This window comes from Lepeophtheirus salmonis, chromosome 1 (genome assembly GCF_016086655.4).
Source record: "Lepeophtheirus salmonis chromosome 1, UVic_Lsal_1.4, whole genome shotgun sequence".
Classification (NCBI taxonomy): Eukaryota; Metazoa; Arthropoda; class Copepoda; order Siphonostomatoida; family Caligidae; genus Lepeophtheirus; species Lepeophtheirus salmonis.
Genome location: NC_052131.2, coordinates 36,999,293 through 37,026,489, shown reverse-complemented (window position 1 = coordinate 37,026,489; position 27,197 = coordinate 36,999,293). Strand labels below are relative to the sequence as shown.

The 27,197-nt window shown below is 34.9% G+C and overlaps 7 protein-coding genes across 8 annotated transcripts in view; 2 read left to right on the top strand and 5 right to left on the bottom strand.

Annotated features, from left to right (window-relative positions):
- LOC121126708 (cubilin) overlaps positions 1-17,879 on the top strand; it is a 22,356-nt gene extending 4,477 nt beyond the window's left edge. Inside the window, exons 9-34 of the mRNA XM_040722017.2 lie at positions 43-613; positions 665-795; positions 859-1,045; positions 1,174-1,670; positions 1,732-1,952; positions 2,015-3,254; positions 3,305-3,637; positions 3,695-4,014; positions 4,072-4,289; positions 4,353-4,564; positions 4,634-5,377; positions 5,445-5,675; positions 5,736-6,055; positions 13,555-13,750; positions 13,807-14,738; positions 14,794-14,943; positions 15,008-15,179; positions 15,243-15,546; positions 15,598-15,792; positions 15,855-16,104; positions 16,187-16,579; positions 16,662-16,884; positions 16,942-17,123; positions 17,190-17,490; positions 17,553-17,659; positions 17,737-17,879. Coding sequence (XP_040577951.1) covers positions 43-613; positions 665-795; positions 859-1,045; positions 1,174-1,670; positions 1,732-1,952; positions 2,015-3,254; positions 3,305-3,637; positions 3,695-4,014; positions 4,072-4,289; positions 4,353-4,564; positions 4,634-5,377; positions 5,445-5,675; positions 5,736-6,055; positions 13,555-13,750; positions 13,807-14,738; positions 14,794-14,943; positions 15,008-15,179; positions 15,243-15,546; positions 15,598-15,792; positions 15,855-16,104; positions 16,187-16,579; positions 16,662-16,884; positions 16,942-17,123; positions 17,190-17,490; positions 17,553-17,659; positions 17,737-17,847 — 8,741 coding nt within the window. The 3' untranslated portion in view covers positions 17,848-17,879. The remainder of the gene's footprint in view (positions 1-42; positions 614-664; positions 796-858; positions 1,046-1,173; positions 1,671-1,731; positions 1,953-2,014; positions 3,255-3,304; positions 3,638-3,694; positions 4,015-4,071; positions 4,290-4,352; positions 4,565-4,633; positions 5,378-5,444; positions 5,676-5,735; positions 6,056-13,554; positions 13,751-13,806; positions 14,739-14,793; positions 14,944-15,007; positions 15,180-15,242; positions 15,547-15,597; positions 15,793-15,854; positions 16,105-16,186; positions 16,580-16,661; positions 16,885-16,941; positions 17,124-17,189; positions 17,491-17,552; positions 17,660-17,736) is intronic.
- On the top strand, positions 6,744-12,265 carry LOC121126715 (thioester-containing protein 1 allele R1-like). Its single transcript, XM_040722026.2, is given in 2 exon segments — positions 6,744-10,867; positions 10,869-12,265. Coding segments are annotated over 2 exon segments (4,581 nt in total). The 5' UTR covers positions 6,744-7,519; the 3' UTR covers positions 12,102-12,265.
- LOC121126731 (2',5'-phosphodiesterase 12) lies at positions 17,880-27,197 on the bottom strand. Its single transcript, XM_040722064.2, is given in 4 exon segments — positions 17,880-19,116; positions 19,118-19,500; positions 19,572-19,830; positions 27,069-27,197. Coding segments are annotated over 3 exon segments (1,671 nt in total). The 5' UTR covers positions 19,699-19,830; positions 27,069-27,197; the 3' UTR covers positions 17,880-17,955.
- LOC121126722 (uncharacterized) lies at positions 19,956-23,755 on the bottom strand. 2 transcript variants are annotated; one of them, XM_071891997.1, is made up of 4 exons: positions 23,610-23,755; positions 23,414-23,557; positions 22,734-23,118; positions 19,956-22,678 (listed from the first exon to the last, which is right to left on the bottom strand). In XM_071891997.1, the coding sequence occupies exons 3-4, from the start codon at positions 22,894-22,896 to the stop codon at positions 20,031-20,033; spliced, it is 2,811 nt and encodes a 936-aa protein (XP_071748098.1). In that variant the 5' UTR covers positions 22,897-23,118; positions 23,414-23,557; positions 23,610-23,755; the 3' UTR covers positions 19,956-20,030. The 2 variants fall into 2 exon arrangements, with proteins under 2 accessions (XP_071748098.1, XP_040577973.1); XM_040722039.2 differs by lacking the exon at positions 23,610-23,755 and having other exon boundaries at positions 22,734-23,416.
- Positions 23,899-25,042, bottom strand: sicily (NADH dehydrogenase (ubiquinone) complex I, assembly factor 6 homolog sicily). Its single transcript, XM_071892006.1, has 2 exons — positions 24,911-25,042; positions 23,899-24,708 (listed from the first exon to the last, which is right to left on the bottom strand). The coding sequence occupies exon 2, from the start codon at positions 24,585-24,587 to the stop codon at positions 23,907-23,909; it is 681 nt and encodes a 226-aa protein (XP_071748107.1). The 5' UTR covers positions 24,588-24,708; positions 24,911-25,042; the 3' UTR covers positions 23,899-23,906.
- LOC139906535 (peptide deformylase, mitochondrial-like) lies at positions 25,264-26,007 on the bottom strand. The gene has a single exon (XM_071891590.1). It carries the CDS (start codon positions 26,005-26,007, stop codon positions 25,264-25,266), a length of 744 nt encoding a protein of 247 aa, XP_071747691.1.
- Rrp46 (exosome complex component Rrp46) lies at positions 26,247-27,073 on the bottom strand. Its single transcript, XM_040722065.2, has one exon. The coding sequence runs from the start codon at positions 27,022-27,024 to the stop codon at positions 26,380-26,382; it is 645 nt and encodes a 214-aa protein (XP_040577999.1). The 5' UTR covers positions 27,025-27,073; the 3' UTR covers positions 26,247-26,379.

Sequence of the window (27,197 nt, the reverse complement as noted above, 5' to 3'; positions counted from 1 at the left end):
ATTGGCTCAATTCTTCAAAAATTTAATTATTTTTATTTATAGTATGTGGTGGAATATTTAACGCACCCACTGGAATAATCATGTCTCCCTATCATCCCAATCCGTATCCCCATAATAAAATATGTGATTATTTAATAGCACAGCCAATTAAGTCATCAATACATGTGGAATTTATTGATTTTGATATTGAAAACGGTCACGATTGCCGATATGATTATCTCGAATTTCGCGATGGTGACAATTCCAATTCTACCCTAATTGAAACATTTTGTGGAGATTCTTCATTTATTCCACCACCTATATACTCCACTCATAATTATCTATGGTTCCGCTTTGCAACTGATAGTTCATTAAACAATAGAGGGTTTAAATTAAATTATACGACAGAAGATAATATTTGTGGAGGTATTTTCAAAGAGAGTCAGGGAATAATATCAAGCCCAAAGGATACGGAACATTATCCTCACGGACTCGATTGTAAATGGATAATAAAGGGAGAGCCTGGCTCAGTCATTCGAATAACTTGGGTTCAATTTGTCTTGGAAATAGATGACAGCTGCTTTTTTGACTATGTGGAAATATATGATGACATAGCAAATTCTGGAAGTAATAGGTAAAAAAAAATTTTTTTTTAAATAATCGTTACATTCAATTTCATTGGCAGATACTGTGGAGAAATACTACCACCAACGATAACAAGTGTTGCTGAGCAACTAACCATTCATTTCGTCACAGATTCTTCAATATCACATGAAGGGTTTATTGCAAGCTATTCTATCATGAACGGATCGAGGGGTATGGATGAGTGAATACATTTTTATATATGCTTTTACAAATAGGGATTTCTCTTGAATATAGTTTGTGGAGGAGATTATTATACAGAAGTAGGGTTTATTCGTTCACCTGGTTGGCCTGAAAATTATATTCATGGTGCTAATTGCGAATGGACAATCACTGTACCTCAGGGTCAACAAATCCTTTTAAATATAACTAATTTCCAACTTGAACCCCATGAGGACTGTATTATGGACTATTTAGAAATTAGGTAATGCAATTTTATGGAATGCCTTCCAGCGAATCCCAAAATCCTAGATATATTTGCAATCTTGGGACTCAGACAGCCCAAGTCACATAAATGTATTCGTTCTTAAATTATTTTTTTATTCAATCTAGAAATGGTGGTTATATGACGTCACCACTGATTGGGAAGTACTGCTCCAATCGTATTCCTCCTGTTGTACTCTCATCAGGTCATCAACTATACATAAAATTCCTTTCTGATTTTTCTCTAAGTGCTAAAGGCTTTGAAATATTCTGGGATGGGACATCAACCGGTTGTGGAGGTCATCTCACTGCTGTTGAAGGCTCTATAACCTCTCCTGGCTACCCTATGTCTTATCATGAAAATGCTGAATGCTTTTGGAACATACGGGTTTCTGAGGGCTCAAAAATACAAATAGTTTTTACAGATTTGGATTTGGAACCAACTACGAATTGTAGATTTGATTATGTTAAAATCATTGATTCGAGCTCTATTCAAAAGAACTCATTAGGTCAATTTTGTTCTGCCAAGCCCAATATTATCTTGAGCAGTGGTAATATGGTTCGCATCAAATTCCGTTCTGATATATCATATTCAAACCGTGGATTTCGTCTCCATTATACATCCAGTAATTTATTTTTTCATGATATTTGATGCTTTCGTATTTACTATCTTTCTTTCGTTTTAAGTATGTGATAATGAACTAACTGACTTCAGTGGGATCATTGAAAGTCCCAACTTCCCTAGTTCATACCCACATTCAAAAGATTGTCATTGGACAATTAAAGCACCTAGAGGAAATCAGATTCAAATTACATTCTCATACTTTCGAATGGGATCGAGTCATTCAAACGATGATTCTTTAGCTTCAATTTGCTCACTTCGCCAATTAAATGTTACTTCCCTTAATGTAAGTCATGAATCCTGTCAAGTTTATTTTTTCTTATTATCCTATTAACGCCTATAAACTAGGAACAAAACCAGGGAAGTAATTCCAAGTCTTATTGTGGTAACACAGTCCCTACACAGTACAATTCAACAACTAATACCATATCATTAAAGTTTAAATCTGATGGCAGTCAATCCCATTATGGCTTTAGACTTCAATATAACGTGATAGGTTGTGGAGGATCATTCTCTGGTCGGTCAAGTGGTCTGATTCTCACCCCAGGGTATCCCCATACTTTTTCAAAGAGTATAGACTGTGTGTGGAAAATAGCCACAGATTTGGGAACACGAATAGAGTTGAACATCCTGGATTTAGATTTAAAGAGTTCTGAGAGTTGTAACCATGAATTTTTAAGAGTTTATGGAGGACCAGACGAGTCTTCTCCAATGTTGACGGAACAATGCACTAGACGAACAAGTCCAATGATTGTTCAATCCATGGGAAATCACATGTTGATCATTTTCCGAGGTGATAACTCAGAGCTCGGCAAATTAATGAAGGCATTTTTTAAGACTAAAATTAATGGCTGCGGAGGAAAGATATCCGCTCCAAATGGACAGATTCACTCTCCAAACTATCCCAATTCATATGATAAAGAAGATGACTGTTTCTGGTCTATAGAAACAGATCCTGGACATGCTATTCGGTTAAGCTTTACAGATTTTGATATAATGCCTACACTTAATTGTAGTGAGGGCTATGTGAGCATCTATGATGGAGACTCAGTGCTTTCTCCTCTCATTCTTCGCCATTGCAACCAAAGTGTACCAACACCTCTCAACAATTTTGTTTCGTCAGGGAACAAAATGTATATTAGACTCAAAGCTGGAGGCTCTGTTTCTGCTAAAGGATTTATCGCAAATTATTCAAGAATCTGCGGGGGTCACAGGATCATACGAGACGGAGAAAGTGGAGAATTGATTTCTACAAATTTCCCTCATCCTTGGGCAGAGCCTGGAAATTGTTCATGGATTCTTGAAGGTGCTTCTGAAATGGATAGAATAACTTTAACTTTCTTACATATGGATATTTTTGATCAAAGTGTACCAAATGATGCCCCGAATGGAATAAATTGCTCTAATACACGAATAGAAGTAAGAGATGGAGGAAGTAGGGACTCTCCCCTTGTGGGACAGTATTGCTCATCAATAACACCACCTTCTATAACCAGTCATGGTAATAAACTATTTGTTTTTATCACAAAAGTGAATTACCTACCCGAGGGCTTTGGCTTTCGAGCCGTGTATAGTAAAGAAAATTCTGGTAAGTATTCTGATTACATTGTCCAAATGGATATTTATCATAATTTTTAGCCTGTGGTGGAGAAATAACATCAGGTAGGGGAAGAATCTCTTCACCAGACTTTCCGAATCCTTATCCCATCAAGGTTGAATGCATTTGGACAGTGGGTGGGTGGCCAGGAAATCAAATTAACTTTCAGATTACGTATTTAGACATAGAAGAGTCTGACGGATGTAATAAAGATTATCTCGAGCTACACGAAAACGGACCTCATGGTCGCTTACTGGGCCATCACTGTGGATCCAATGTCTTGCAAAATTTTACAGTCAGTAACAAATTATGGATAAAGTTTAATTCAGACTCCTCCGAAACTGGAAATGGTTTTATCGCTCAGTTTTCCTTAGGTAGATCATTTTCGAAATAGTTTTGAGCAAAAATATATTTCTTTTTTTCAATTTCAGCTAAGCAAAATGAAATCATGAATCAAAGCTCGGGTCAAATCTCTTCTCCACTCTATCCATACAACTATAGAAGTTATGAAGATGATAGCATTACATGGAGAATTGTGGTTGAGGAAGGAAATAAGATTGAATTTTCGTTCGATCATCTGGATATATCCATAAAAGGCAATGATTACTGCCTTTCCTATCTACTCATAAAAGATGGTTATGATGCTGAGGCGGATAATATTTTTGCAAGTTGTGGTGTTTGGAGACCGGGTAGATTCACATCCACAGGCAACGTTGCATTCATTTATTTTCATGTGAATGCAGCGGATCAAGTGAGTTAAATTACATTTATGAGCTTTTGGGATTTCTTATTTTTCTTTTATACACAGAGACGAGGCTCTCAATTTTTGCTCTCATGGTCTGAGGTTCCAGGAGAAACGTTTGCACGTCTGACGCCATTTTCTAATAATTCATGTACATATAAATTGATGATTAATGATATCACTCGAATCAATAATACAAATTACCCAACATATGACAACAACGAAAATTGTACATGGATTTTAGAGACTTTACCAGATAAAAGGATTAAACTATTGATCACTGAGTGAGCTAATACAACCAGCAATATCAATTCCTTCATTTGTATACCTCTTTATTTCCGCAACAGATTGTCCATGGAGTCAACTCGTCATTGTAGTTATGATGCAGTTACAATATATGACGGAATGTATGGTACTCAGGAATGGAACAGAACAGGCCGTTTTTGTAAACGAGGTCAAATCGGTCGAGTCTTGTATTCTACTGGTTCATATATGAAAATTCAGTTCAAGACAGATTCATCCAGGACAAGGCAGGGATTTGTCGTCATGGCCTCATCTGGTATATATATATATATATACATAGTAATGGTTGTAATATAATTCTATTAATATATTTTCAAATCAAAAGTATGTGGTGGATATTCTAGATTGAGAGAGGGTATTATTCAAAGTCCAAGATATCCTGAAAGTTATCCTAGAGATCTTGATTGTACATGGAGAATCCATGTAAGACCTGGGCGAACAATTCAAGTGGAGTTTGAGGATATTGATATTCTCTCCTCTGACTCAAGCTGTCCTGATAATGATTACCTCACATTGAGAAATGGAGAATCCAATCTCTCTCCCCTCATTTTGATTAATAATAATCAAGGGAATTCACAGAATGGCCGAATTTGTGGTTCCACACTTCCTTCAAAGTTTAATACATCAAGCAATCATTTAAGTATTTCATTCAAGTCTTCGGATAGTCGAGTACGACGAGGGAATGGTTTTAAGCTACTTTATCGAGAGTTGTCCATATCATGTGGAGAGTTTATTCATCTTTCTTCTCATATGAAAGAGACCATCCTTACTTCACCTAACTATCCTAATGTTCCCCAAGCACACTCTGAATGCTATTGGAAAATTGTTACTGTTCCAGGAAAAAGGATTCAATTAGACTTCTTAGAAAGTTTTGATGTTAAGCCCTCACGTGGATGTAATTCCGCGGGAGTGCAGTTATTCGATGGCTTATCAGAAGATGCAACGGAATTGGGTACGTTTTGCAGAAATAAACCTTCAACAATATTTTCTACTGGCTACATGTTGTATGTAAGGTACTATACTTTCCACGATTCTCCAAATAATGGATTTAAAGCCAGAGTTAAAATAGGTGAGGAACTTGTCTTCAATCATTACAGAAACATTTTTTACTCATTATTCGTATGATTACTAATTAGCAACGTGCGGAGGAACTCATTATATTGGAAGGAGACGATCCGATTTCCTTACCATATCCTCTCCAGACTACCCTCATCACTATAAAAATAATTTGGCATGTGATTGGACCATTATAGGGCCTAGTATGCACTTTTTGGAAGTTAGTTTTATTGAATTAGATCTTCCTTCGACATCGAATTGCTCAGATACAGATCACTTAACAATAATTGATCATGAACGAAGTTTTGAAGGTAAAAAAACAATATATTTTGAGTATTTTTCATTGAAATGAAACTTGTTGAATATTATAGCTATGAGCCTCGGAACTTTTTGTGGGCGTGGTCCTCAACCTCCCATCGAATCCCTTGGGAATAATATTACCATCAAATTCAAAAGTGATCAATTGAATACTGAACGTAAGGGTTTCCTCCTTCGAGTTAAAGCAAGTTTTAGTCATTGTGGAGAGACAGTAAGTGGAACATCTGGCATCATCAAGAGTGTTGGATATCCCAACGGGGATACGCATTTTAGAAGGTGCTCTTATTTAATAAATGCTCCGGAAGGACACAAAATTACCTTTCAATTTGAGGATTTTGATTTGAATAATAACTGTCATCTCACCTTCATTGGGGTAAGTAGATTATTAAATTGAGTCTGTGAAAATTAACATATGTAGACAATCTCAAGAGGTTTAATATTTAAGCAATTCATTCTCGAAAGACATAGAAGCATTTGTACCTACCTGAGTAAATGCTATGTTTGTGCATCAAGTTTACCTTTGATTAGTATTACATATTAATAATACTGCTACTATTTTGAGCGGCTGATTAATATTGAAAGCCGCGAAGAGGTATGAAACAAGTTTTGCGTCTTTAATATATAAAAAATGTTTGAAGCCCACACAATCCCTAAACGAGACCTTTTCTTAAAAGTTTTATATATTGGATCACTAATATATGATATGTACCTATTATTCAGCCCCTTATTGTCAAAGTATTACTTTAAAGTCCTTGAGACTTTTCCATCTTCTTCTAGATAATATATCAAGGCATGTTACATATGTAATATGTGTGTATATGTACAACTAAATGATTACAGTTTAACATTTAAAAAAAAAAGTACCACTACTAGCAAAAGGCTCTGCCCTTCACTGTAAGACTTATCTTCCTTTGCAAGGACATATTCTCAATACCATTATCATCATCCTTAATTCCTTACCTGTGAAACACAGAGGCAATAACGCATCAGAATGTTATGTATACCTTATCCCACTCACTCAGTCATATATTATTTATAAACTGAGGCTCTCCAGAGCGGGATCCAAAATGCTTATGAAAACATGTCATAATAGAAATTTTAGCAAATGAAGTTTTGAAATTATATTTCATAAAGACTTGATGAGGGAACAGAAATACACTTATTTGTACATAGATGTATACCTTAGGCATTATTTCATATTTAAATAACTCCTACGCGTACCATAGATGCGCCTACCTAAAAAAAAGTATGTATGGTCTTGCTTGACTTTATTTTATTTTATTTTTAATATTTCATTCTCCTCAAATTCACAGAGAAGAGTGATAAGGACTTGATAGTATGTGTGTTTCTGTGTTCTAGAGACGAAAAGTTGTGTAAAGCATTTATTTTCATATATTTCATTTTAAAAATAGTCAAAAAGTGAATAGTTTTAGTTTTGACTTTGTTTATCCCTTTGGATATTCATATTTTCCGGAGAATAAAACAGTGATTTAGATCAAGTTAACTCCAGGTGGGCCCGTTTTGTTGTTGTTCCTTCTAAATTTATTTTGGGCGAAGATTTTTGAGTGTAGGTGAATCACCTTCAGTATTAGTAAGAGCGTATTCATTGGAAGAGAAAGAAAAAAATCAAGAGAGGCAAACCAATTTAACGCCTCCACAAATATCTTTTAATGATTTTTGTGATATAATAAGACGTTGACAAAACTCAGTTATGTTTTGCATAATACAAAGACTAGATTTGTGAATCATACTTCTTTTTTTTTTTTTTTTTTTTACTCAAAAAGAAAAATTCCTAGACATTTCAAGATTTTAAAAGGAGAAAAAAATAAATAAAATTATGTGGAAATCCAAGGTCATCCTTCTGTTCCTCCTCTCATTGATTACCTTCGTAGAGGCCAAGAAGCCCACATATACCATTATAGCACCGGATGTGATTCGTCCCAATACGGACTTCTTAATTGCAGTTTCCACTCATGATATTTCATCAGATCAGGATGTATTACTCACAATTAAAGGACTGGGTGAGTCTGGAGACAATATTGAATTGACAAAAGAAACAACGGTGCGTCCGGATGAAACTCAAATTGTACGAATTGGGGTGGGAAACTTAGAAGAAGGGAAATACATGCTTCATGCTCGAGGGAATAGTCCTCTTGCCTTTGATCACACTCAAAAGTTGATTAATATCAATCAGGGCTATTCTGTCTTTGTTCAAACTGATAAGGCTATTTATAGACCCGGGAATGTTGTTAAATTCCGTGTTATCGTTGTTACTCCTAAGCTCAAGCCAAGTGTTGTTGGATCCATTGACGTTGGAGTTTTGGATGGGAAGGGTCACTTGGTTCGTCAATGGGATAGAGTCTTTACTACCGGTGGAGTTTTTGCTGAGGAGTTTCTCATTGATAATGATCCTGTACGTGGTGATTGGAACATAACAGTGAATGTAAGTGGACAAAAGTTTACCAAACACTTTCAAGTCGTGGAGTACGTCCTTCCACAAATTATAGTTGACATTGATATTCCAAAATATGGTTTATTCGATGAAGGACTTACTTCCTCCAAAATTAAAGCATATTATCCTTTTGGAGTCCCCGTGAAAGGGGAAGCCACTGTCTCGATTTTTCCAAAATATAAATCTGGACTACTTCAACCCATTTTTATAAATCCTATCAGAAAAGTTGTGCCCATCGATGGAGAAGTGGAGGTCAGTTTCAATATTGCCAAAGAATTGAATATAAGAGATGATTACTCTAGAGAAATCATTTTTGATGTTGAAATTAAGGAATTTTTGACCGATAGAGTTCAAAATAATACGGCTCTATATCCCATGTATAAATATGATTATAAATTGGAAATGGTTCGAACGGCTGATGCCTACAAGCCCGGAATGCCTTATACTGCATATATTAAGGTTGCAAAGCAGGATAATACGCCCATTGTTGATAAAAATGCACCTATTAAATTAAAATGGGGATTTTCGAATGTACACTCGGATGAATACAACACAACAACCCTGCTTGCAGATGAAAATGGAATTGTTTCACTTACCTTAGATACTCCTGATGTTAACAATACAGACGCCGTGGTTCTAGGAATAGAAGCTTCATACAAAGACTTAACTCAATGGTTTTCAACCATTCCCAGAGCTCAATCAAGATCAGGACTCTACTTAAGATCCAAACTAATTACGAAAAATCCCACAGTAGGAGAAACCATCTCAATCGAAATTACTTCAAGTGAAAACATTGATTCCCTTACATATTTGGTATTTGGACGAGGAAAGGTGGCTCTTGCTATTACCCGTAAAGCCAGTGGAACTATGAACAATAAAATCTCGTTTAGAGCAACAAGTGATATGTCTCCAATATGTCGAATCATAATATATTATGTAACATCTATTAGTGGAGAAATCATAACTGACTCAATGGATTTTGAAGTTGATGGAATACTCACCAATTTTCTGAGCATCTCTTCCACCAAAAAAGTTACCTCTGCAGCAAGTGATGTGACTATAAATATAAAAAGCAAGCCAAATTCGTTCGTTGGTATTCTGGCAGTCGATAAGAGTGTGAGATCTCTCAAAGGAGGTCATGATGTTCTTTTGAAGGAAGTAACGGATGAATTAAGGCGCTACGACACTGCAAATACTCCCAACTTTTTCCCTTGGTTCAAATTTATTAAGCCCAATGATGGTTCTTTGTCCTGGCATACAGGCTCTTTAAATTCTGAAGATACTTTTGTCAAGTCAGGTACTATTATTTTTACCAATGGAATATTGGAAAAAGACTATACCGAAGAATCCACAAATGTTATTGAAACTGAGGTACATAGAACTTTAGCTAAAAATAGGCCGTTTGGACGTCCAATTCCAAGACCTGGTGTTCCAACCTTAAATCCTGACAAGGGCCCTGGATTGGAATACGAATCAGCCACGAGGCCTCCATTAGAAGGACCTTATGCCTTTTCACGTTTTCCAAGACCCTTGGACAATACTCCAAAGATTTATTTAAAGAATGATTTGCCTGAAACTTGGCTTTTTCTCAATGCAACAACTGACTCTAACGGAAGAGCATCAATTCCAGTTAAGGCTCCAGAAAAAACAAACACCTCATGGGTTATATCGGGTTTTGCTTTAGACGACCTACATGGTATGGGTATTACTGAGCAATTTGGATCTTTGGAAGTATTTCAACCTTTTTATGTCCAAGTAGATCTTCCATCTTCCATTAAACTTGGTGAAACTTTGAGTGTACAAATGGTTGTATATAATTACTTAAAGGAGGATATTCAGGCTTCAGTGACTTTAGAAGGTCATGAAGAAGAATTTGTTTTTGGTGAAGCACAGCCTCATTTATTCATTTCTGATGATAATCAAATTGGTAGCCTTATATCACAAGAAAAAGAAGTTGTGATTCGACCCGGACGAGGAACAATTGTTTCTTTTCTCATTACTCCTCTCATACTCGGAGATATCAAAATGAGAATAAAAGCAGTAGGAAAGAGTGATTCTAGTAATGTGGGTAATGACAATGTTGTTAAAACTTTAACTGTTAACTCTGAAGGAGAAGTCATGTATATAAATAAGGGTTACCTCCTAGACTTGAAGAAAACCTCCGAGTTCAAAAAAAATGTGACGATCGACATTCCCTTTAATGCAGTTCCTGGATCAGAGAATGTGTATATCTCATGGATGGCAGATCCTCTCATTTCAGCAATGAATAACTTGGATAAATTGATTCGATATCCAACGGGATGTGGTGAACAAAATATGATAAGACTTGTTCCAACACTTGCAATCCTAGAGTATATTGATGAATTAGACATATCTGCAACGCATCAACGAAACAAGGCATTAAAAACTATGGAATTGGGATATCAACGAGAACTGACAATGAGAATGATAGATGGCTCTTTTTCATTTTTTGGAAGGGATATTGATGACAGTGGTTCCACTTGGGTCACTGCCTTGGTGATTGGAAATTTCTTAAAAGCCTCAAAATATATTGATATTGACCCTGCTGTCATCCAAACTGGACTTGATTGGCTTGCAAAAATTCAAAACGATGAGGGTGCCTTCCCTGAAAAGGGAAAGATCTATTTCAGTGAATTACAAGAAAGTGAATTGGGACTAACTGCCTTTGTTGTGAGCGCCCTCTTCTCTCAAAAAGAAGATTTAGATGCTAATTCAAAAAAATGCATTGAATCGAGGAATTTCTTTTATTGCAAAACATTGGAAGGATGTGCGCACTGAGGTTGAAGATAACCCCTATATCTTTAGTATTATTGCATATGCTCTTGCTAAGACAAACCATCCTGATTCAAATGACGCCTTCAATATTCTTAAGTCTGTAGCCAAAAGAAACGAAACTATGGGATGGGAATGGCTTGAGGCCAAGATACCCAAGGAAGTTGAGAATAATCATTGGTACAATCAATCAAATTCCTTAAATAATCAAATGACTGCATACTATGCCTTAGTAACCTTAAAAAACTCTCCCGAAAGAGTTGCTCCAATTATGTCATGGTTGGTTGCACAACAAAATTCCATGGGAGGATTTTCATCAACTATAGATACTTATATTGGCATTGAAGCGCTTAAAGAATTTGATTTAACTCTCAACATTCCCAATAGTACATCCAAAATTGATGTAAACTATTCTTATTTGGACAATTCACGTAGCAGAGAAATTAATCCTGAATCCTTGACAATCTCAAAGAGAAGAGTGCTTCCTGCAAATATTCGAAACTTAACTTTAGAAGCCCAAGGAACAAATGCTGTGGGAGTGGTTAACGTGGAATATGCCTACAATTTGAATGTTACTGCAAGCTGGCCCTCTTTTGTTTTAAATCCTCAGCTTCTACCCGCTCCACCAGCACAACTAATCCTTAATGCATGTGTTAATTACATATTTTATAGTAACAAGGAGAGAAGTAATATGGCTGTAATGGAAATCGATTTACCTAGTGGCTACACAGTCGATGCTAACTCTCTCCCAGGTTTAAAACGCTATGAGGGAGTATCCCGTGTCGAAACGAGTCTACGAAATACTCGAGTCATCATTTATTTCCAAAATATTCGCAAAAGTGAGGTCTGCCCAACAATTTTAGGCTTCAGAACTTATGGTGTGGCTAATCAGCGACCAGCTCTCATCAGAGTATATGATTACTACGACCAGTCCAGAATTGCCAGAATGTTTTATCAAGTTCGTCCTGCAACGATTTGTGAAATTTGTTCTGGAGAGGATTGTCCAGAAGATGGTTGTAAAGACAAATCGTTCTATCCTATTTACAATCCATCTTATGAAGCTAAAGTGGATCCGACTCCCGCTCCTGGAGCTACCTCAAAAATGTCAGTATCTCTGTTTTTGATGAGCTCTTCATTGTTTTTTACTTTAGTCAGTCTTGTCTTTGCCTATTAGGCTATTACATATTTCTACTCTATTGTTTTAACCTTGAGAATATTATTTGAAAAATTCATAATCATAAAATTTTCAAACAGTTACAAATACATACATTTATACATATATATATATATATCTAAAATCTATTTAAGAGAAAATATAAATGAACCTATAAGAAAGTACATCTTTTAACTTATTAACTCCTCATACATAATATGTACCCACATTTATTTGTCATCTTAAATATAAACTAATATTAATTAAAGTCCTATAATGAAATTCCAAGCCTCAAATAACTCAAAAGTAACTTTTCATAATATACATACTTATATGAGTTCTAATGCAAATTGACAATCCCATGTCTACATAAACTAAAACTCCAAATTAAATTACAAATAAATGAAGAATATAATAATCACTTAATCCTTTTGATTTTTTTAAATTGTATTTTATACTCATTTGATACAAGATGAAGAATGGAGAAAAACTAATCTCTTTCTCGGGATTTCTCAGGGGTTTACATCTACGGGAAATCACTTATTTAATTATTTCATTAAGTAAGTTTCATTTAAATATATTATAATTCATTAATAGTGTTCCATATCTGAACAAAAGTTCTGTATTTTAAAATATAATATGTATTTCTGAAGCAGACAGATGTTCTTAATATTTTTATGAAATGAGTCACATGGATTCTAGTGATTTACCCACAGGTTGGGTTGGATATTTTACAATTATACAGCTCCCAGTTCTATCAAAAATTAGTTTTTTCATCACTTATAATTAGTTAAGTTTTTTTTGAGGGTGAGATGGTCCTATTGTATTCAAAAGAGCGGTACCAGCAATGCCTTAAAAACCATGTAGATTCTATAAGTGATAACTGATAATGATACAAATGAAGAAATTGGGAATATATGGGTCAGACTAGCTTAAAAATGATAAAATATTTACTATTTACTAACGTGTCCGATATTTCCCGGGATCCCACTCAAAGACAATTTCCCAGGAAAGAACCATTCCTACTAGATAAATAAAATATATTTTATGTACATTTCTGCACATATATTACAACAAGAGCCAACAAATTAAATAGTTTGAGAATAATTAATCGATAAACCCCCAAAATGCACAAAGTTTTTCAATTTAATTTTGTAGACTTCGTAATTTTAAGAAAAATGAATAGAAGATTAACAAACTATCATAAAACCCATAAAAGTTGGGTCCTAATGTAAATATAAGTAGGTATAGTACGTTTAGACAGTACTTAGTTGGATACTTGATATTGATTGTTAATCTTATCAAGTAAGACTTATGAGGTCTTATTTACTCTGGTTTAGAATCATCATTAATTACATTAATCCTTAATATATCTATTTACGGATATCAATATAATATTATATCTATTGTTCATTAGTATTCTATTTTTTGCATATCAATTAATTTACTTAGAATCTATTTAATACTGTATTAGGCATATTCCCAATTTGAAGAATATGATATCCCCATTTTCGGGGACCATGATCGCCATACTCTCTGTCAAAGGAATCCTCCTTCCAGTGATACAACATTTAAATCATTAACAAATAAGCTATTAATTGATTTCCAAACTTATTCCATGATTGGTAGAAGAGGTTTTAAAATGGCATGGACATCTGAGGCGACAACAGGTTCGAAATTGACTTATTATCCACAACTAAATTGCAACCTTTAATTTACTATGTAGAATGTGGTGGAGAAATGGGATCCTCTGGAGTAATGTCTCCCATTTTGGACCCCGTCTCTGGAAATTACACTCTTCCTCAGTTGTGTACATGGAAACATGTTAGTGATCAAGAAAATATGACAATTTCCTACAAATCCAGCAATATTCAAATACGTAGATTCAACAACTCACTCTGTATGGGAGACATATTAATATTTGATTCAGCACCTTCTATGACACAAGATAATTCATTTCAATTTTGCGAACCTAGAAGTATTGAATTTTTTACCTCTGAGAGACTTTCTAGATTCACATTCATTGCGGCTAAGTCTTTAGAATTGCCTCAAATTACAAATAAGGGATTCAATATGAGTTACAGGATACATCCTTGTGGAGGAGTTATATCTTCATTAAATGGGCCTCAGATCATTACAAGTCCGAATTATGGATCAATGGATAGTCATTATTCCTCAGGAATTGACTGTGTTTGGAAGCTTCACTTTGAGGAAGGGGAACAAGTAGCTCTAGACTTTAATTCCTTTGATCTACAAAATTCAGGTCAAAATTGTGATAACAGCGACTACTTGGAAATAGTAAACGGCCCTTCAAATGTCAAACATCCTCTGTTATGGAAAGGCTGTGGCGTACAACTCCCTGATCGAAGATTGATATCCATGAGAAACTATTTGTGGATTCATTTTCATTCTAATGAAGATTCAATTACAGGAAGAGGTTTTTCAATTTCAGCAACTCCACTACAGAATGGATGTGGAGGAATATTTCATGGATTCAGAGGGACTTTTTCTATTCCATCATCCGGGGAATCTAAGTATGAAAGAGAAATGGAATGTATTTGGGACATAAAGGGAACACCTGGCTATCAAGTATCCATCAATTTTACAGACCGATTCGAGGTTGAACTAACTTCTGGATGTACAAAAGATTATCTTCAAGTATGAACCTTTAATATTGATTTTATATGTTTATGTTCATAGATCCATTGTTTAGATTCAATACTGGAATGAGGATTCATCGAATTGGATTCAAAGTGGAGAACTTATATGCGGTCGCGAATTACCTGCTTCTATCCTTATACCATATCATCACGTTCGATTAGTTTTTAGATCGGATAATGATGTACAAGGAGATGGCTTCAGCGTAAAATATATAAGAAAACTGGTTTGACAAGGAAAGTAATACATACTTATTTCTTCGATTACAGATTCGCTGGGAGCTTCTATGTGGAGGTCATTATAAAGAGAAAAAAGGAGAAATTGCATCTCCAGGATATCCAAACAACTATCATAGTAACACTCATTGCAATTATTATATAAATGCATCTATTAATGACTATGTAGTCATTAACTTTCAAGAGCCATTTGAACTCGAAGAAGGTGATTTTTTAAAGAATTACAGTTCATTAAATACTATATGAACAATGAACATTTTTATTTTAGATCCTCAATGTCGATATGATTCATTAAGTATTTACAAAGTCTTAAGTTCGAACTTAATTGGCAAATTTTGTAAGCATTCTCCTTATCCAATATCAACTCAAGGGCCTGTCCTAATTCAGTTTGACACGGATTACGTAATTGAAAGAGCTGGATTCAAATTGAGTTATGAAATTCATTCTTGTGGAGGTAACATTACTCAAGATGGAGTTGAAATAGCATCACCTCTTAGTCCTCAAACATATCGCAGTAATTCAAATTGTACATGGTTCATTAAAGCTCCAGAGAATCAAGTCGTTGAACTCAAGTAAAAGTGTTACATTATTTACCAATTTACTACTTCATTATTGATTTTAAGGTTCAATCTATTGGATCTGGAAGCCAGTGGAGATTGCTTCTACGATAAAGTTGGTATCTTCGATGGTCATACACTTAATGCTACTCATGAGCTAGCAAAACTCTGTGGAAACCAAAGCGGAATACCAATTATTAAATCTAATCAAAATGAAATGACTGTCCAATTTGTAAGTGACAATAGTTTTTCGGCTGCAGGGTAAGAAATTTTTACTTATATGATATTTAATAGGTATATGTGTCTAATTTTTAATTAAAAAGGTTTAAAGCTATGGTAAGATTCACTTATGGAGCGAGCTCTGGATGTGGTGGCATGATAAATATGACATCATTGCAATCTAAGTTAATCAAGTCTGTGGATGCAAATGGTGACGGTAACTACGAAATGGATTTGAATTGTCAATGGACTATTTTTACAGGGAATGATAAAATTTTAAAATTACATTTCAACGCTTTTGATATTGAAAATGAAGAAAACGCAACCTTTAATAAATGTTGGGATTTCTTGAAGGTAAATTGTATTTCGACTGCTCATATTATACAACCATATGTTTCATATTCATTAAACTATAAATCATTTACTTTACTTCAAGGTATTCGATGGCCCAGGTCAATTTTCTTCATTGATAGGAGAGTTTTGTGGAAATGTCATTCCTAGTACTACAATTCAATCCTCCGGAAATTTTATGTGGATTAACTTTTTCTCTGACTCAACAAATGTGAGAGGAGGTTTTGAAGCTTTGATAACAGTTGAGGACCCTATTTGTGGCAGTCATACCGTTATGAATGCCACAAAAGAAGTTCAGATTCTAACATCTCCTGGATATCCTAATAACTATCAATCAAACCTTCGGTGCCGCTGGGTTATTTACGGAGGGAGTAATGATACTCAACAAACTGTTCATTTAAACTTCTTGGAATTTAATATTCAATCTGATTCAAACTGCAGACAAGATCGCGTTCATATTTCAGATTTAAATGGTCTTGTAAGTTCAATTCAGTTCAGTTGATTTCTTTAGGCAAATATATGCATACACATACATATTAAATATATTCCAAACTTAACAGGTTTCTTCCAGTCACGGATTCAATACATCTATTATTCACTCAGCAGACCGTTCATACTACTTAAATTATCGTTGGTTAAGTAATGCACAGATACAAGACACAGATCTATGTGGATCTGAAGTCCCAAGAGACTTTTTCAGCATGGGCCCCATGGTTCAAATTGAGTTCATTTCGAATCATGAAGGATCATCCAAAGGGTTTAAACTAGAATATTCTTTAACTAGTAGTCAAAATTTAATTTTTCTTTGAAAAATGTGTTTACCATGATCTTCTTTTACAGGTTGTAATAGGACTTATGATAAGTCGTACGGGCTTTTACTGAGTCCAAACTTTCCTAATGTACTACAAAAAAACGTTTTTTGCGATTTTAATGTAACTACGGTTCCGAGTAAAACGATTTCCGTTTACTTCCGAGTTTTTAGTATCCCCTCATCTCAAAATTGTTCAAAATCATATTTGGAAGTTCGTAATCAAATATTCTGATTTAAAAAAGGAAACAATGTAACTACTTTTTCATTACGCTTTAAGGTCTATGATGGACTATCTCTTTCCTCTTCAACTATTCTACGCACATGTGGTTATAGTATTCCGATTGCGATTCACTCAAGTGGACCAAGTTTGAGATTTAAAACCGTTAATACACAATATCCATCATCAGGCTATGAAGCTACATACTTGACTACAGATCAGGGCCCTGGCTGTGGAGGACGAGTTATGGATAGTAGAGGTGTAGTTACGAGTCCCAATTATCCTAGAGATCACTCTCAAGATACAGACTGTACATGGACGCTTTCTGTTCCGCCCGGTCGTAGAATAAGTCTTCGATTGAGTAAATATTATTAAAAGGTTACTCGTCATTGTATGTATTAATGTATATTTATAATTTTATAGGTTTAAGATTTGGGTATGACTTACCTTGTGCAGACAATTATTTGGAAGTATTCGACAGAGACCTTTCAACAAATAGAAGACAATTGGTCTCAAAGTACTGTGGTGGGGTGAGTGCCTTTTTTATCTTTTTGTAGAATAATCATGAAAATTTGAAATAAAATTGATTCTACTTTTTTTCGAATAGGACAATCCAAGTGTACATGAGGGACCGTTTAACACTGTGGACCTGCATTACGTTACTAGTGCAAACAATACAGGTGGATGGAAAGCTCACTTTCAATATGTAATGAATTGAAAAACTTGAAATAAACGCCAAGATTGAACGAATATGATTTAGAGTTTACTTTAATTTATAATCAGAATAATTATTAAAGATTGTATACATGTTAAGCCTTATTGATTATTATACTTTCCATTTTAAATCAACAACACAAGCAATATGATCAGATGGAAAATGTGGATTAGGTATGGCTTCACCGAGTTCTTCGATCGTTGGAAATGGAATCACTTTATCAACAGAAAAAGCCCTGGTATCAAAAAATACATAATCTAAACAATCTTTGAATTTGAGTGTGTAATTTGTATATTTAGGAGTTCCACAGCCTGATTCTAAGCTCAGATTATGAGATAGATTAATACCTTCAACCTCTTGACTAGGGCAACTTTTCCAGTCAGCATGATTTGTTGTAATTTTGCCTCCTAAGAAATATTCGTACACAGCATTAGTAGGAACACTATTAAAATCTCCGCAGAATATCAAATGACCGTGTGTCTCCTTTAAAAGCTTACACATATGGCGTAAGCATATTTCCGCTTGAATCAATCGAATATGATCGGCTTCGGGTAGAAATAATAAATGTGTTATTCCGATGAGTAGAGGAGGTTTTTTAGTTCCAGAGGTATTCTTGGGCTGCAACAACACAGTTAAAAATGCAGTTTTTCTCTTCATAATAGATTCTTTTAGCTCGGGTTTAGCTTGGATAGCGTTCCTTAAATCATTCCAGGTCTCATCATTTCCTTTCAACATCTCATTTATAACATTAACTTGAGAATTCAAAAGATCAAACTTTGATTCCCTCCAGAAACAGGCTAGACCTTCAGATAAGTCGCCTCCCTTTGTTTCAAAAACGCCATTGAAGCCCACTTCTGATAGTATGGGTAATAAATCATACTTAAACACCTTTCTATCAACTTCTTGGAGACAAATTATATCCCCATGGTAACCCTTTAACTCTCTTAAAATCATTTGTTTTCTATAATCTAAAGAAAGAGCAAATGGAGGGCAGGATGGAAATAAAACAGTTCTACTGTACACAGAGTCAGCATATAAATCAGCTAATAAATTATAGGATACAACTCGGCAAGTTGATTCATTTGTAATTGAATCAGTGTATTCATGACGTCTCTGGAATGGACAATACCCAGGACCAGGGTCCACTGCATTTTTTGAAACAATTTCAACTGTTCTTCCAGCAGTCTGATTCCCGTCTCGTGGTATAACTTCGAGTTTAACAAATCGACCAACGTCATTTGAACTTGGAGTGTATAAAAAAACTGTTCCCTTGAACTAAAGTCCATTTCTTCTGGGTCTGAGAACTCTCAGATGTATACCAATTAAAAATGGAGCTCTCTCGAGTACCAAAACTCATTTCGAACTTACTGGGATAGCATGGGAAATCAACCATTATTCGATCGGATAGTTTTAAGGTTTCTACAAAGGGAGGATTTTTTCGAACCGTGAAGATACTCCCACAAATGTCCATTGATATACTTTTTTGGCTAAGTAGATCTAAGGCATTTTCATTTATTATATCTATTTTCTCCTTATCCTGAAGAAAAAAGACCGGTGAAGGCTCTAATTTTATTTCTTGATTCATTTTCTTTTTCTTTGACTTTTTTTCTTTGATTTTATCAATTTTGTGTGATATCACTCCCAAGAAATCCGTAGCTGAAAAAATGTGCACATTATAAAAAAGGTAACAAATCAGTCAAATAACTAGTTTGAACATTAATACATACCAGACTCCGTAATTTTACGACTAAAATTGAATTCCCTATCCACTTTTTCATCTTTCAATCGAAAAGTTACCATAAAATATTCATCTCCTTCAAAGACTTTAAAGATGAAAAGTGGTGGATCTTCCATTCTTTTTTAGAAATCGAAATGTTGAATTATAGAATTTGGATTTAATAACATACACTCTCGATTTCAAGTTCAATAATCCACGAAACCATAAATACATGCTCTTTTTAAGGATCCATCAATCACCTTATGTATCTGAAATACGTAAGATTATAATCTATGCGTCTAAAAGGTAATATATAGGTACACATGCACACATTGAACAACGCATAATAATTATTAATGTAATCCTTTAATGAAAAAAAAAATAAAACTAAAGATTTGCTATCAAAATGTATAATTCTCTTAAAGAATGATTTCCTTATAATAATCATATTTATGAAATACATTATCATTTAATCGCTAGTAGACTCCTCATCCTCGGTTTCAGTATAATATTCCCATTCACTAGAACTAATGCTATTTCTATCACCAGAGTCTTGGACTAAAGAATCATCTTCCATGTCTATTCTTTGAGGTTCGAACCCTTTATTTGATTTTATTACATTTTGATGGCTCAAAATAAAAGGAAGGCTTTCAAGGTGAGGAACAGTATCCCAAAACTCAAAGTGGTAGGGTTTAGGGAAATTCGGGACATCTTTCAGGGCAAAAAGCTTGATAGTTGATGGAATTCTATAATCTCTTTCTTTACGGAGCTCATTGTCTAATTCAGCTACTTGACTAAGAAAGTGATCATTTGGATGAACGTCTCGGCGCGATCTAAATATTTTAAGTGTTTGGACTGCAGAGAAGCCTTTTGTTAACATAAGATAGGACATGGCACAAACGCAAGACCTTGAAACTCCCATCTGACAGTGAACCAGAACTCTACCTCCTCCTTCAATGCATGATGAAATAAATTCATTGGCAGGACCAAAATACTTTTGAATATTTACTCCAGGATGATCCCATAATTCGAACCCTTGATAAGTAATACCAGTTCCATCATAATAGTCCTTAGTGAGATCAACAAAAGAGTAGTCTGTCCATTTACCTTGTGCCGTATTGAGTACATGAGTTACTTTTATTTTTTTGAGAAAACTTAAGTTTCTAGCTGATGCTTCATCTCCAAGAAAAATGTGAGGGTAAATTTCGTCACAATCAACACCCCATCCACTTCCCATCACAGATGTAAATAAATTACGCTCTTTAGGTGTATCCCAGGGTTTGATTTTCCAACAGAGTATACGAAGTTGTTTGGATAATGTTGGTTTAAAATCAATTGGCGTTTGAGGTATTTCCAAGACTAAAGATACATCTTCATTTTTTTCTTCAGCTTCTTGAGATTCAGAAATGTTAATATCATCAAAATTAATGGAGACTTTTTGTGAAATAGATTTCCATTTTTTTGCAGAATCTACCTTTAGGAGCAAGGATTCTAAAATTTCAGATTCATTCGCCTTAGGTTGAATCAAATTTTTATTAATTGAGCTGCAGCGAGATTGATAACTACCAATTGGTGAAGGAGTCTCCATATTGCCTTTGTCCCATAAAATTCGCCATCTTTCTTCGGGTTTTTCGATTATGTTTTTTACCTTTTCAAGTTTTCTAGTAGTAAGTGGAGAAGATTGACTCATATCCTCCTGATTATTGTCATCTTTATATTCCCACGCCCATTCCCAGTCATCGCCATCTTCTAAATTATTATCCCTCTCATAACCAGGGTAGGCCTTTTCAGAAGGTGTGATACAAATACTTGGAGTTTTCCTATTCCTATCATAAAAACTACTATTTCTTGAGACAGCCCTGGAATTTATAAAGCTACTTTTTCTTGAAATGGATCTACTCCATCTTCTAGGGGATGATGATTTGCTTGTTTTTGAAGAAATGTTTGGGATTTTTTTTGTACAGGTATCATCAAATAAGGAAATCAATGTTCCACCAACATCATCTTCTGAAACATCCTTTATATCAACCCAAAACTCTGTGTTCTCACACCTTGGAAGTATAGCATTAGGAGGGGCGAGTTCAAAAGATCTAATTATTCCAAATTCTCTTTCTTTCCTTAACTCATTGTCCAAACTAGCTATGATTTCAAGGAAGCCATCATTAGGACGAATATCCCTATGATAACGAAATTGGGAGATTGCCTGTGAAGCAGACAAATCCTCATATATCATAAGAAAAGATAAAGCACAAGTGGCAGACCTTGAAACACCCATTTGGCAATTTACTAAACATTTGCCTCCTCCATAAATTGAGTCCTTGATGAAGTCAGCTGCGGGTCCAAGGTAGGGCAAAATATTACAATTGGGACAATCCCACAGAGGAAATCCCTTATAAATTATTTTAGTCCCCTCATAATGTTTTTGACTTAAATTGACAAGACCTTCCTCATCCCCTTCTGCAGTATTAAGAACATGGGTTATTCCCAGCTTTTTCAAGAAACCAAGATTTGATGCTGAGCTTTTATCTCCAATAAAAAGAGACGGATAAACTTCATCACAATCTACATCCCATTGAACTGCAAATTGAGATGAGAAAAGCCTTTTCCCCACAGGTCTACTTGGATTAGATTTATTTCCCCAAGGTTTAATTCGCCAACATATTAAGCGGAGAGAGGCTACTTTTGTAGGTACAAAATCAGATGGATTATCGGATGGAGTTATTTTTACTGTATAAGAAGTATTATTGTTCAACTTATGAGATGAAAGAATTGACTTTGGTTGAACTACATTACGTCTTTTAGAAGGACTGCCCACGATCTCATTACTAAAAGTAGCTGTATCATCTTTGTTCTTGGACTCAATTAAACTAATCCGTTGGGAAAGAGCTTTCCATTGAGCAGCACTCTGGATATGGAGAAAGTTCAAAGGATCTTCTTCATCTTCTCCTTCTAAGCTACTTGTAATTTTTATTGGAATGTTTGAAATGGATCGCTTACGATTGGGAGATTGAATAATTTCTTTTTTCGTATCCAATAAAGATTGTTGTCCTGTCCATACTTTTTCCTTTGTATGTTCTTCAAGATCGTTTTGGGATAATGATGGTGCATGCCTTGTGCCTATGTATTATAAAGAAGTGGTCATATCTGAGATATAGTATATACTTGGGCATACTTTTTTCCAAACGTTTAGAACGATGAGGATTGAAAGGAAGATTCGAACTTGAACCAAGATCATTCAAATACAATGATTGACTCTCCTTAATTCTTGTTCGAGAACTCTGTCCTCGGTTATTCGTCTTTAAAAACCGACTTTTAAAATAATTAATTCCATTCATATCCTCATTTGTTTTAAGGATAAAAGTATTATTATTAAACAAGAGAAAGGCGGTATGAAGAAGTGAGCATTCCCAAAGCAACTAAGTCTACAGACTGACAAATAGTACATTCCTTTGCTTGCGCTCAAAGGAATTGTCCTAAATTTGTTTACTGTCTCAAGCGAAGTTATTTCGATTAACTTTTTATTCCTTGCGATAATAAACTGTTATTCCTATCACTGTCTTAAAGTGTAATGTAATATTTGTTTATTAAGGATTAAAAATAAAATTACTCATCAAATGAATTAGATAAACACGAATGGAAAGTCCTAACGAAGAGGTAAATTGGCATCTAATCAATTAAACAAAATTACGCAAATTAGGATGAATATTATAAAAAATAAAATATACAGTGAAAGTTGATAAAAAACCGCCATAAAAATAATGAATTGGATAATCCAAGGAGTACGTATAAATAGCGTAATCCTTGGATAATCCTATTAAAGAAATCAACTATCATGACTGAAACAAAAATTACATTAGCTATTAAACTCTTTATATATTCGATGTTTACTGACTACATATGACTATTACTTATGAGTCATATTCATTGCAAAAGCTTAAATATTTTTTAATATTTCAATGAGCACAAGTGACGTCAGCCTTAACAATTCTTATCCACCTAAAATATAATTTGACTCAATTGTATTTTTTTAAAGAATGCGAAAACAAACTTCATAAAAGTTATGATGTACATGAGCTTTTATCCTTGAGATATTAATGGAGAACTAAAAAATTAAAACTATGCAAAGATTAAATTTTTAGTTATGTTGTTAAACAGGAAAATGATAAGATTTCGGTTTTTTTTTCTTTTGGTTTTTTTAGTTGCATTAAATTATTCAATATCTTTTTTGCTCAAACAATGAAAGAACATAAATTGAACACTTACATTTAATGAGAGCAATAAAGTTACTCTTATCTAACTAATGCAGTAGCCGTCAAGGCAAATTTAAAATACATAAATGAAATGTTTAAAAGGTACCCTTTAATTTATTGTATAGGAGTAAAAGAGGTAACCAGGAGTTACGCCTTTGTAGGTCAGACTTAAATACATCGCATTCAGCCTTATGTAGTTTACTTAGATAATTATCAATAGAAACAAATGGAAGAAAGAGTATTTTCTCTTCTTTACTAAGATACTTGGCTCGAAATCTACAATTTTCTAAATGTTCTTCGACACGAGCAGCAAGAATTTGAATAACTTCTTTGAACTTCGGATTGGTTTTGATAGACTCAATGCGGATAGATCTTTCTATGAGAAGACTATGTGGAACCATTATTCTCCTTTTCGAAGCATGATAGGGGATAGAACGAAGAATAATACAACATCCTTGTGCCTTGCCCAATTGATTAGCAGCATGTCTAGCATGACCTTCTTCATTAGCCCGCATTGCTCTTAAAAGAAGGAAATAAACGGACGAGAAGGAGTCCGACGCATATTCTTCAATTTCTTTTATGTCTTGGAAAGGTTCATTGTCTAAAAACCTTTCCCTGCTCTTGAGGATTTTAATAAAAGGTTCTTTTGGTAGGTCGTGGTATCTTACTGCAGAAGCCAATTCCATTGCAACAGGATGCGAACCTCCTTTAGCTAAAAAAATTTCAACATCGTCAAATATTTCATCGAGGAGTCCTTCCCAATATTTCATACGCATTTGCCCGGCTAAACGCTCATTCACACTGTCTCTAATTGTAGAAATTTCCGTATTAAAGGCTCGAATTGCAAAAGAACTATGGGATCAGGACAGTAAATTTTTTCATTCATTGATAATTCCACTAGACAGACAATCTTACTCTTTTTTATCAAATGTATACTGACAATTTAGTGCCAAAAAAGAAAATATCGAGTTTTACGTCAATAATTAAATTAAGAAATACATGTAAATGTACTAATAAGGAAAGAGTTAAAATTATGAATTACTAATAAAAGCCTGCAACATAAATTTTGATAAATGAAAAAATTTGATATGGTGCGGACCAAGCTCTGATTTTTGATGGAAGTAAGAGATTAGAGAGATAGTTTTCATAGTCTCTAGTTTTTACTTGGTTCATACAGTAATCTAAAGAGGATAAGGAGCGACGTGATGCAAGTCGTAAGGAGCCATTTATACGAAATCTTAGAAACATATTGAAGAAAGATAATGGCAACAAAAAGACCTGACGCTAGATAAAGGAATTCTTCCTGAAAAATACAAGACATATTCAGGTCAAGAAGGAAATAAATGTTGGGAAGAAAATAAACACATAAGATGAACTAATTAATATATTACAATATATCTTAAAGTTTCAAAAAACATTTACATAATCAACTACGAATGTATAGGCCAAGTCTTAACTTTGTCGGAAAAAAATTTTAAAGGGGAAAAGTTTATGAGACGCTCCGACTCCGGAATAAGACATTTTAAAGTTTCCTTTTCGATTGTTCACACTTTGCCAATAATTAAATTCGAGTGTTTGGGTTGAAGTGGGTGGATCAATAAATAATTTACCACTCAGATGATCCATTTCATGCTGAATTATTCTTGCAGTCCAATCAGTGGCCAACCATTCAAATGCTTCACCATGAATATTATATCCTTTTAGAAGAACCTTTCTATAACGAGTGACTTGAGCCGAGAATCCGTATAAACTACAACATCCCTCACGGTGCGTTGATGATGATGAGTCGATTATATCGATACGAGGGTTAATGACGACTCGAGGGGGATCAATAGGTTCCATCCCTTCCTTGGCTACAGTTTCCGTGGACCATGACTTAATTTGAGATTTAGTGAATCCAACAGCAAACATTGCAATTGGAGTTCCAATTTGCGGAGCAGATACTCCAACAGCATCGTATTTCTTCAACACATGGAGAAGCTTGTCTGCGATGGAATTAATGAACGGAGTTTTAATTTCGGAAAGAGGGATCTCTTCAACTTTTCCCCTCAAAATTGGATCTCCAATTTGAACAACATGTTCATATGGGGGTAATGTCTGGTGCATTTCTTTTGCCGCTCTTTGCATTCGCTTGTCAAATAACTCCAGCCATGACTTGGAGGGCTTGTGAATACATCTGTAGAGAGTAGTCCTCATGAGCCTTGAAATCCATATAAAAAATGTGGTCAAAATATAATTTATCAAGTAAAAATGAAGAAGTGAAGCTACAAAGTAATTCTATGTTATATGTTTAAGAATAATAACTAATTCTGTAGGATACAAATGTCATCCATGCATGAACTCAATACTATACTTGGTAATTTGTACAACACCATTTCCTTTTAAAAAATGATAAATAATGCGGACTTGACTTTTGAACAGTTTTTTAAACTCACTCATAATAGAAAACTCAATTTTATTGCATATATATCGCGAAGTAAACAAACGAAAAAGTAAAAAGACAACCATTAAAATAAGAAAATGATGACATGAGAGAGTGCACAAGAAATGTCAAATTCTTCCTCATCGTCAATCCTTGGAAAACTTTTTCTCCACGGCTTTTCGATAGAAATCAAAAATGGAGGCAGAGGCTTCCCTTGCCATTTTAAGCGCCTTATTAAAGACTTTGAGCGAGACCTTTCCTTTTTGAAGCGATGAGGATATCATTTGTCGAGAGCGGCTCTCAAAGACAAATAAAATGAGTGCTTGAGCATTCTGAGACTCTAATTTGTCTGGATCGAGAATGAAGGAGCCGGACTCGGAGTTATACGCTATGTTAACAGCGGCAGTGAGGAACTGGAGAGCGATTCCAGAGTCCATGAGTGCCAACATGCCCGCATTCAGTGAAGTAGCAGAGTAGGATCCATCGTCCTCTCCCTGTTGGAGGTAAAGCGCCGTTCCGGTTCGGGGGTAATCCGTCGGGATGAGGCCACTCTTCAAACACTCACTAAACGTCCCCAAGTTTTTTGAAGCGAAATCCCGCTCATGGGTGCGGTAATAAATGTCCACAACAGTCTGATCGTAGAGGCGATCCTTCGTTGAAAGTCTGGGCTCTCCCGGACCTGAGACGGCCGCATAGGCCAATGTCCCGCCTTGAGACAAGGAAGCGGACCCATCATAAGCACTGAGGATCCCAGACTCGGCAAACAAATCTCTTTGTTCCAAGGAGGACATGAGAATGGATAACGGAGAGAGAGAGAGTTAATCAATATCCTTACCGTTAATTAAGTTACAACAAGTATTCGGGATTCCCACGTTGAAATAAAATGACCGTCCTTCGTCTCCACAGCAGCTACCTACACAACTAACTCGCTTCTTCATATCAACTTAGCTAGAAGTATTCACTG